The sequence below is a fragment of the Zalophus californianus genome, chromosome 9 (assembly GCF_009762305.2).
Source record: "Zalophus californianus isolate mZalCal1 chromosome 9, mZalCal1.pri.v2, whole genome shotgun sequence".
NCBI lineage: Eukaryota > Metazoa > Chordata > Mammalia > Carnivora > Otariidae > Zalophus > Zalophus californianus.
The window spans coordinates 124,082,314-124,093,598 of NC_045603.1; the positions used below are offsets into that span (position 1 = coordinate 124,082,314).

General features: G+C 40.5%; 1 protein-coding gene across 2 annotated transcripts in view; it reads right to left on the minus strand.

Moving 5' to 3' along the window:
• STAM (signal transducing adaptor molecule) overlaps positions 1-10,699 on the minus strand; it is a 92,977-nt gene extending 82,278 nt beyond the window's left edge. For both annotated transcript variants that reach the window (XM_027595266.2, XM_027595265.2), the window contains exon 1: positions 10,484-10,699. Coding sequence is in view for 1 of the 2 variants with exons in the window: in XM_027595265.2 (XP_027451066.1) it covers positions 10,484-10,523 (40 nt within the window). In the remaining variant the exon portion in view is untranslated. The remainder of the gene's footprint in view (positions 1-10,483) is intronic.
• Positions 10,700-11,285: the final 586 nt, after the last annotated feature.

An 11,285-nucleotide genomic window follows, 5' to 3' on the forward strand; every position in this document is an offset into this window, starting at 1 on the left:
ATTAAGAGCAGCAGCACAGTTCTTCTCAGTTACAAATATTTTTTAAATTGAAAGAATAAAAACTATTAGTAACAATTCAACATGGCTTTATGAGTAGCAAAGTCAAAAAACTATTTTCTAAGACAAAAACAGAGGTTGGAGGGAAGGTAAAAGTGAAACAAGGAAAGAGACTTGCTTCTTAAGAATTCAAAGCTTCATAATCTCATTTTATCCTCAGATTATCCTTACTTTAATACAAAGCTCATTTTATTGCGCTTCACTTTATTGCACTTTGCAGATACTGTTTTTTTTTTTTTTTTTTTTACAAATTGAAGGTTTGTGGCAACCTTGCTTTGAGCAAGTCTATTGGCACCATTTTTCCATGTGTCCCATTTTGATAATTCTTAATATTTCAAATTTTTCATTACTATTGTATTTGTTATGGTGATCTGTGATTGGTGATTATGATTTGCTAAAAGCTCAGATGATGGTGAGCATTTTTTAGCAATGAAGTATTTTTTAATTAAGGTGTGTGCATTGTTAGACATGATGCTATTGCACACTTAATAGCCTACAGTATGATATAAACTTAACTTTTATAATACACCAGGAAACAACAAAATTCATTTGACTCACTTTATTGAGATGTTCACTTTATTACAGTGGTCTATAACCCAGGCCACAATACCTTCAAGGTATGCGTGTATACAAAGATCTTTGATGTTGCAATTGTAACTGTTTGGAGCATCACAAATTGCACCCATATTAAGACAATGAACTTAATAGATAAAGTGTGTGTTTTTTTTTAAGATTCTATTTATTTATTTGACAGAGACCCAGCGAGTGGAGGAACACAAGCAGGGGGAGTGAGAGAGGTAGAAACAGGCTTCCCGCTGAGCAGGGAGCCCGAGGCGGGGCTCAATCCCAGGAGCCCGGGATCAAGACCTGAGCCCAAGGCAGACCCTTAACAACTGAGCCACCTAGGGGCCCCTAAAGTGTGTGTGTTCTGACTGTCCACTGGCCATTCCCCCATCTCTCTCTCTCTCCTTGGGCCTCCCTATATTCTCTGGGATTAAACAATATTGAAATTAGGCCAACTAGTAACTCTACAATGGCCTCTAAGTGTTAGAGTGAAAAGAAGTGTCTTTAAATCAAAAGCTAGAAATGATGAAGCTTAGTAAGGAAGGTATGTCAAAAGCTGAGATAGGCCAAAAGCTAGGTCTGTTGTACCAAACAGTTAACCAAGTTGTGAATGCAAAGGAAAAGTTTTTGAGGGAAATTAAAAGTGATACTCCAGTGAACACACAAATGATAAGAAAATGAAGCAGCTTTATTGCCAATATGGAGAAAAGTCTGAGTGGTCTGGAGAGAAGATCAAATCAGCCACAACATTCCCTTAAACCAAAGCCTCATCCAGAGCAAGGTCCTAACTCTCTTCAATTTTATGAAGGCTGAAAAAGGTAAGGAAGCTACATAAGAAAAGTTTGAAGCTAGCAGAGGTTGATTCATGAGGTTTAAGAAAAGAAGTCATGTCCGTAAGACAAAAGTGCAAGGTGAAACAGCAAGTGCTAATGTAGAAGTGGCAGCAAGTTCTCCAGAAGATCTAGCTAAGATCATTACTGAGGGTGGCTACATCAAACAACAGATTTCAGTGTCAACAAAACAGTGGCAAAGGATGCTTACAGTGGCAAGAGATGCCAACTAGGACTTTCACAGCTAGAGAGAAGTCAATTCTTGACTTCAAAGCTTTTAAAGATAGGGATTACCCTCTTGTTCAGAGCTAATGCAGCTGGTGAATTTAAGTTGAAGTCAATGCTCATTTACCATTACAAAAATCCTAGAATTATGCTAAATCTACTCTGAATTATGCTAAATATACTCTGCCTGTGCTCTATATATGGAATAAAGCCTGGAAGACAGCACATCTGTTTACATGGTTTACTAAATAGTTTAGCCCACTGTTGAGACCTACTGCTCAGAAAAAAAAAAGATATTCCTTCAAAATATGACTGCTCATTGACAACGCACCTGACCACCCAAAAGCTCTGACAGACATGTACAATGAGATTAATATTGTTTTCATGTCTGTTAACACCACATCCATTCTGCAGCATGTGGATCAAGGAGTCATTTTGACTTTCAAATCTTATTATTTAAGAAATACATTTCCTGGGGCGCTGGGTGGCTCAGTCGGTTGTGTGTCTGACTTCAGCTGATTTCAGGGTCCTGGGATTGAGCCCTGAGTCGGGCTCCGTGCTCAGCAGGAAATCTGCTTGTCTCTCTCCCTCTGCCCCTCCCCACTCTCATGCTCTCTCTGTCTCTCAAATAAATAAAATCTAAGAAATACATATATACACATATATATATTTCCTAAGGCTACAGCTGCCATAGATATGAATTTCTCTGATGGATCTGGGCAAAGTAAATTGAAAACCTGGAAAGGATTCACCATTCTAGATGCCAGTAAGAACATTCACAATTCATGGTAAAGTCAAAAGATCAACATGAACAGGAATTTGGAAGACAGTGATTCCAGCCATCGTGGATGACTTTGAGGGGATTAAAACTTCAGTGGAGGAAGTAACTGCAGATGAGGTGGAAACAGCAAGAGAACTAGAATTAGAACTGGAGCCTGAAGATGTGACTGAATTGTTGCAATCTCATGAACAGATGAGAAGTTGCTTCTTATGGATAAGCAAAGAAAGTGGTTTCTTGAGGTGGAATCTACTAGAAAATGCTGTGAAAACTGTTGAAATGTGACAAAGGGTTTAGACTATTATATAAACTTAGTTGATAAAGCAGCAGCAGGGTTTGAGAGGATTGATTCCAATTTTGAAATAAGTTCTACTATGGGTAAAATGCTGTCAAACAGCACTGCATGCTACAAAGAAATAAACAGTTCAATGAAAGGAAGAGCCAATCGATGTGGCAAACTTCACTGCTGTTTTAAGAAACTGCCACGGCCACCCCAATCTTCAGCAACCATCACACTGATCAGTCAGTAGCCATCAACATCAAGGTAAGACCCTCCACCAGCAAAAAGATTATCACTTAATGAAAGCTCAGATGATGGTTAGCATTTTTTTTTTAGCAATAAAGTATTATTTATTTATTTATTTTTTAAAGATTTTATTTATTTGACAGAGACCCAGCGAGACAGGGAACACAAGCAGGGGGAGTGGGAGAGGGAGAAGCAGGCTTCCCGCTGAGCGGGGAGCCCGATATGGGGCTCAATCCCAGGACCCTGGGATCATGACCTGAGCTGAAGGCAGACTCTTAACAACTGAGCCACCCAGGCGCCCCAGCAATGAAGTATTTTTAATTAAGGTATATACTTTTTCTAGACAAAATGCTATTGCATACTTAATAAACTACTGTATAATGTAAACATAACTTTTATATGCACTGGAAAACAAAGTTCATTTGACTCTCTTTACTGCAATATTTCCTTTACTGCGGTGATCTGAAACAGAACCAGCAAGATCTCCCAGGTATGCCTATACTCAAAAAGAGGAGACTGAGAAATCTGCCTAGCAATACCCAGAAAAACTATGCAGAGCCTCATTTGAATTTCAACAGTCTTCTCAATGGATTGGAGAACTTCTGATAAGCAGCCCAGCCCACTTTTGATTTTCTCAAAATTTATAACTATCACAGATTTGGGGAGGTGAGAAATGCTGACAGGATGACTGCCCATCATGTTCTGGCTATAGGAAAAAAAAAAAGGTCAATCAGCTTAGAGATGTACAGTTCATTAAAAATGGCTAACGGAGAAAGCAAGTCTTAAAGAAATTATTGTCTTTTTTGAGATTATGGTTACCAATTTTTCCAAAATGTTTCATCTAATGTTCCTATCCCCCCCTGACCACCAGAAACTGTTCACAAAGAAAAGCCATCTGAAGCTCTACTAACCAGAAAGGAAGTAGGCGTCAAAGGAACAGCATGGAAGCATCTCAGAAAAAAGCACAAAATAGAAATGAAAACCTAAAAAGCTATACAAGGAATACCTTACAGGAGAAGTAAAATCAAAACAGAAGAAACAATGAGTACAATTTCTTAACCCAATGGTTATCAGATTTTTAACAGACCTGTGTTCTAAAATTTTCACATTTCTCCCCTGAGCATGTTTTCACAGTAACTGATTCCACCCCTTAGAATCTGAGTAGCCTCTAGAGGCTCCACAACTATTTCTAACTTTATTATAAGAGAAGCTAAAATGTATCCATTGCTTACTACACAGCAAGTACTGTGTTAAGTCCTTTATATGCATCATATCCTTAAAACAACCCTAATCAAGACTAATGAAGAGAAGGCTATGCCAGGCCAGAGGAGCCACACCTAAAAAAGTAGTAGTATAAAACCAACAAGGAAATATGCCTTGAGAAACATAGTGGAAGGTGAGGCTGAAGAGGTAAAAAAGGAGCTAAATGATGGGCGCCTGGGTGGCTCAGTTGGTTAAGCGACTGCCTTCGGCTCAGGTCATGATCCCGGAGTCCTGGGATGGAGTCCCACATCGGGCTCCCTGCTCAGTGGGGAGTCTGCTTCTCCCTCTGACCTTCTCCCCTCTCGTGCTGTTTCTCTCTCTCTCTCAAATAAATAAAATCTTTAAAAAAAAAAAAAGGAGCTAAATGCTATACATGCCATGCCGAAAAGTTCAAATTCCTGTGAAAGTTGAGATTCACTGAAATGCTTTAATCAGAGGAGATATATGATTATTCTACATTTCAGAAATATTATCAGCCACCTAGAAAATGACTGAGGACAGCCTGGAGGCAAGGATAACGAGGCTACTGCACTAATCAGAGAGTTCAGTGATCTAGCAGCGGCAGTGAGAATAGAAAGGCTGGGAGGCAATGAGCTGAGGGAAAACAAATGTGGATTCAAGAGCTTATTAGGAAGAGAAAGCATAGAGACTATAGCAACACCGTATCCTTGAGGGCACGTTCAGTGTACTTGGCACACAGATGACAGTATGTGTCTGTTGTTTGGAATGCAGAAAATTACAACCACAGAAGTCAAGAATGACTCCCAGATTCTTGACATGTGTGACTAAACTGAAGTACCAGTAATGAGAACAAAGGAAAAGCACACTTGAGAAGAAAAGTTTGAGTATGATTTTGAACATGCTGTTGAAGCATATTCATCTCCAGTAAAGAATTAGAATGTCATGTGTTTTTATAACTATTCCTCATAGCAACTCCATGGGGTATTTTAACCCCTATTTACAAAAGTGGAAAGTGAACTTAGAGGGCTTCTGTACTTGCCCATATTGTGCCCATTTACTAACAGCAAATGCCACACCTGCAATTTAAACCCAAAGCCCAAAGTCTTTCCATCACACCATACTGCAGGAGAATAAATGTAGCATTAACATTTATGAAAATTAAACTGGCTGTGGCTTATAATACTAAAGAGACCAGAAAAATAGACTAAAGACATGGCCAAGTCTGTAAGAGACGAACTGGTCCAAAGTACTCTGATTAGGAATGCAAAAAAGTACTATTACAAAAACAAAGACATGATGACTTAGCAGAGGCAGAGTAATGATTCAAAGATGCCTCTAGGGTTTCAAATCAGGATAACTACAACACTGTAAAATTACCATATAATGAAAACAGAACCGGACTGGAAAATAAGTTCGGTTTTCTGATAGACTGATTTCTAGGTGATAACACCAAACAGAAATACAAGACTGGAGATGCCAAAAAAAAAAAAAAAAATCAGTAATTTATTATTTGATAAATACTTACTGAGTACTTACGGTGTATCAGATACATCAGATACTGTCCCTAGGTATTAGGGATAGAAATGAAAAGCTCTCATCCTGTGGAGTTTATACTCCACACAGGAGACAATCCATCAATTAATGTCAGGTAATTGAGTACCATAAAGAAAAATGAAATAGAACAAGGGAACAGAGTGAGGAAGTAAAAATGGATTTTTTTTTAACAGTAGGTAATTAGAGAAAGCCTCTCTTAGAAACTCATTTGAACAGTCTTGAATGATGTAATGGACATCAAGATCTTCAAATACCCAGGGGAAATACATTGCAAGCAAAGAAGACAGCACAATATAGAGATAAAGGCAGGAATGACCTTGGAGTGTTCAGACCCAAGAAGCTTAGAATGAGAGTTTGGAGGTCAAAACTGTATCAGAGACACAGGAAGGGGCCTAACTGTAAGCCTTGATAAGGAATTTGCATTTCCCTGTGGGATGGGAAGCTACTGGAGGTTTCTGAGCAGGTAAGTGACATTATCTAAGATTTTTAAAAGATCACTGACCTTTGTATATAAGAACTGACTATAGGGGGCAACTGTGTAGCCCAACTATAAACCTCTTGCCACAGTCTAAGAAAGAGATATCAATGACTGGAGCAAGATAATAGAAGAAGTGATGAAATTCTGGATATATTTTTTTAAAGTAGAGCCAAAAGATCTTACTGATAGAATGGATGTGCAATGTGAAAAAACAAAAAAGCCATGATGACTCCTAGACATTAGAGACGAGTGACAAGAAATAGCGATGGTGCCATCTAAACGAAATAGGCAAGGATGAAGAAAGGAGGATGTTTAGATAAGAAAACTAAGAACCATTTATCACTATATCCCATACTAAAGATAAGGAAACTGAGGCACAGTGTCACTGCTGATAAGCAGCAAAGTTGGGAAATGAATTCAAGTAGTATAGCTCCAGAGTCTGAATTCTTTAAGCTAAATTTCCTAGTAAGACTGCAAGGGGAAAAATGTCAAAGAATTTCTAGAACTGAGCCTGAGTCTTGGTTCGACATTTGGAAGTCACAAAAAGGAGAGGCCAAAAGACTAAAAAGGAGCTAAGCAGAAAATTAGAAAAAGTTTGGTGTCCTGGAAAACAAGTGAAGAAAGTATATCAAAGAGGAAAGCTAAGAGATCAACAAAGAAATTCTGGAATTTCTTTGGACTAGGAATTGACCGTTATTTTTGGCAAGATTGAAGTCACTAGGGACTTTGAAATAAAAACTTGATGGAGTAAGTTATAATTCAAGTTGGACTGAGTAAGAAATACAACATCCAAAATGAGATTCATGTCTTCAAAAAATGTCTGCTGAATGTTTTATTACTAATCTACATGCTTGGGATATAGAATTGAGCAAACCAAATCCCTGTCCTCTCGGAGCTCACATTCTAACAACACATTTCACCGTTTCTTACAGGGAAAAGCTATGGCCTGTATTTTGCCTCTTTGTATAAAATGTTACATTATACAAATCAGTGAATTTCTGATTCACCAATTCAGTTTATGAATAAAGCTAAAGACAGTTAATTCTGAAGAAATACAAATGTATACAATGTTAAGAGATAATTAAATCAAGTGACTTAGTATGATTACTGTAAGGTCACATACTCATTGGACAAAGTGACAAAGTGTTGTTAAATTTATTCTACACACCATATTCTATATACTTTACTAGTAAAAAAAATTAACATGAGAGTCTATTATACTCTTTCCAAGTATTATTTACTGGGAGTCTCTGACATGTCTCCTCAGGATAACCTTTCATATTTTCATATATGGATCATGAGGAGAGAATTGATCCAAATACCAGAACCTGACTAACTTTAACAGGTAAGCTTTCCTGGAGCAAAAGAATGTCCTTACATTCAAGAAGCTTACTGTGTAGCAGGCTCAAGTGAGACAGTCTCAATTAAACAAACATTTATTAGGCACCTACTATGTGGCAACTAATAAAATAAGGAGCATAATACAGGATATAACTATCTTTAATACTAAATAATGTGGTAAAGACAAAGTGTTGCAGGAGGTTGGAAAAGGGCAAAGATTACAGTGGGCTAAAAGAGTGGTTCTCAGCTGGGAGCTATTTTGTGCCCCCAGGGGACGTTTAGTAATGTCTGAAACTTTTAAAATCACGGGGGGCAGCACTGATGAGGTCAGGCAGGCTGCTAAACACCCTACATTGCAAAGGATAGATCTCCACAACAAAGATATTTATCTCATCCAAACTGTCCATAGTGTCACTACTGAGAAATCCTAGGCTAGAGTAATCAGGAAATGATTCAATAACGAGCTGGACTGAGTTGGTGTTTAATCATGAGTACATGTAGGCACATGTAGAAATGCAGAAGAAATAAATTAGAAGTGAAAGTACAAAAGCTGAAGGAGCCTATGTTTGAACTGACTGGTATAGGTACTGGGAATGAGTTTGACATTAAGAAATTTATTTAAACCCAGTGGAAATGTGTCTTTAAAAGTCAGTAGGATATAAACGTGAACGTAGTTGAAAACTAGATTATATACAGCCATGAAAACTAGATAAAAGTTCTGGAAACAGAAGGAGGTATTAAGAAATTGTTTTATTTTGAGCATTTGCCCTAGAAATTATTGTAATGTTATGAAACTGCTTGAGAGCAGCAACCATGCCTTATTTGTTAATCTCTTATGTCACTGAGACCGTCCTGTAAAAGATCTTTCTAGACTTATGATGGGGTCAAGTCTCAATAAATCCATAGTAAGTTGAAAATATCCTAAGCCAAAAATGCATTTAGGGGTGCCTGGGTGGCTCAGTCGTTAAGCGTCTGCCTTCGGCTCAGGTCATGATCCCAGGGACCTGGGATCGAGCCCCACATCCGGCTCCCTGCTCTGCGGGAAGCCTGCTTCTCCCTATCTCACGCCCCCTGCTTGTGTTCCCTCTCTTGCTATGTCTCTGTCGACCAAATAAATAAAATCTTTAAAAAAAATGCACTTAATTCACCTAACCTACCAAACATCACAGCTTAGCCAGCAGAGTGCTCAGAAAACTCACTTTAGCCTCTAAATCATCTAACATAAAACCTATTTTATAACAAAATGTTGAAAATCTCATATAATTTATTGCATACTGTACTGAAAAAGAAAAACAGAATGGTAGTATGGGTGCAGAATCGTCTAAGTATATTGGTAATTTACCTTCATGGTTGTGTGGCTGACTGGGAGCTGCAGGGGCGGGGGCCGCTCGCTGCCTAGCATCACGAGAGAGGATCATACCCACCGCATATGGCTTTCCCGGGAAAAGATCCAAATTCAAAATGCAAAGTACAGTTTCTACTGAATGCATATCCCTTCGCACCATACTAAAGCTGAAAAATCGTTAAGTCGAACTACTGTGAGTCGGGGACCATCTGTACTGTGTGCTAAGAGTTTATGGAATTAAATACAATTTTCCAATTGTTTATTAAGTATTATTGGCTATCTCTAAAGTTCCATCCACTGCTGATTCAGGCCATGCATTTAAACTGGAACCAAAAATTGCAATCATTTAGTAGGTGACTACTATATAAGGGCACTATAGTAGGCCCTTTACACATATATTTCTTTGAATCACAAACAATGTATTTTTCCACTCTTTAAAGATGAGCACTCTGGGACTCAAAGAGCTTCCGTTACTTGCCCATGATTTCACTATGAGCTAGGCAGTGGCCAAGATGGGAACGAACCCTTTTCTAGTCTTAACTCAAACCTCCAAGTCTCAGTGACATGCTCTAAGGAAGAGTTAAAAAGCAAAAATCAACACCTGCCACTCGTAATTAAATTATACAAAGTAACAAAAAGCAATTCCATAAGGGTATCCTTATATTTCTTTACCACAGTAATTAGTCATGGTATTTGGCTTGCTTTCATTCCATACTTGTGTGCCAAAGTAGTGCCTAAGTGCATTCAAATCACCCCAAAATTCTACTCCAGGAAACTCAGTCTTGTAATTATTACCCTCAGACCGGGGGGAGGGAGCTAACCTGTTGAATTGGTATGCTCAATACCCAAAACCAGTGACTCAGAAAACAGAAAAACCAAACAAAAAAGGCATTTCAAAATCAAAACAAATCAGCATTTTCAGATTTAAGGTCCTCTTCCACACTTCTTAAAGTACTGAGAGACAGCCTAAAGAATGCAGCACAATGGCTCGGGTCCTGAATTCGGTTTCAGTTGCTGCCAAGTATTCCATTTTCATCTCTCCCAACGATTTTGAGAGTCTACCCTTAGCCAGAAGCTCTCGCCTCCCGTTTCAATTACAAAAAAAAAAAAGGATTTTAAAATCCCCTAAGGAAGCTCATCTAAAACATTCTCCTAGTTCCAAACGTTTAACGTTTATCCAGGGAAACACTTTATTGGAGGGCGTATAATCTTACCCTAGGTGACGTACTGCTCAGCTCTCAACTCCCTTCTTCCAGAAGCACTGTCCCAGCACCAGATGCTACACGAGCTGTTCCTCCGAGGCCCTCCACATCAACCCTCTAAAGCAGTTCTTTCGAAACCCACAACCCTCGCCTAAGGCCCACTTCGCAGGCTCTCTGAGTACCATCTCTTTCAAAAAGGATGAGCCAAGCCCCCAACCTCCTCCAAACTCTTCAAAAAGGAGCCTCAGGAAAGGGGAAGCACTCAGCCCCGGCCAGGGGCTCAGGAACGCACGCAGAGAGCGGGCAGGGTGGGCTTGCACTCCTGCGCGCGGTGGACAGGGAGCGGCACAAGCACTTACCAACATCCTGATCGAAGGGATTGGTGGCAAAGAGAGGCATCTCCGCTGCGAGCCCAGGTGTCTGCAGAGGCTCCCCCTCGACACCACGGGCGTCAGGGAGCGACGCAGGAACGAAGACTCGTCAGGCAAAAACAGCAACACAGACGGACTCCACAGCGTTCGCGACAGCTCCACCTCTCACCGACCCCCAGCAACCGCGGCGGCGGCGGCGGCGGCGGCGGCGGCGGCAACAGCGGCAACAGCGAAGGCGCTGACAAGGCCCCCCGCGTGGAGCCTGTCGGGAACCTGGGCGACCACGGCGCTGCCTGCTCAGGAACTGCCCGGCACCTGCCCCGCCAAAACAGACTCCAACATAGCACCTCCTCTGCCTGACTCCCCTTGTGATCGGTCATACCGAAGGGTGGGAGTATTGCCTGCGTTTTCTGCTTTTGCTTTGGCCAGGAGTCTCCGGAGGAAGGGGTCCTCCAGGCGCGCCGAAGCCGACTACCGAACCAGGAGTGAATCAAGAGACTGAGAAAGAGAAAGGGTCGCGTGAGGGGTGAATGCGATTCTGTGCTCGCCTCTCACTCCTTCGGTTGTCATAATTTTATAGTCCCTATTGAGGGGGATGGAAACTCCTTCGTTGGGGGGTCATCTAAGTTAAAAAGCCGTGGGTTCAGTTGCTGCCTGAGGTGACAAGAAACTTGTTTGGGTGAAGTCATGTGAGCTGAACGGATTGGCCCGAATCCTTAAAGAGGGGAGTGTCAGGGCGCGCGGCTCTCTCGGAGAGGCTGAGGTAACGCTGGCACCTTCCCGAGAGTCC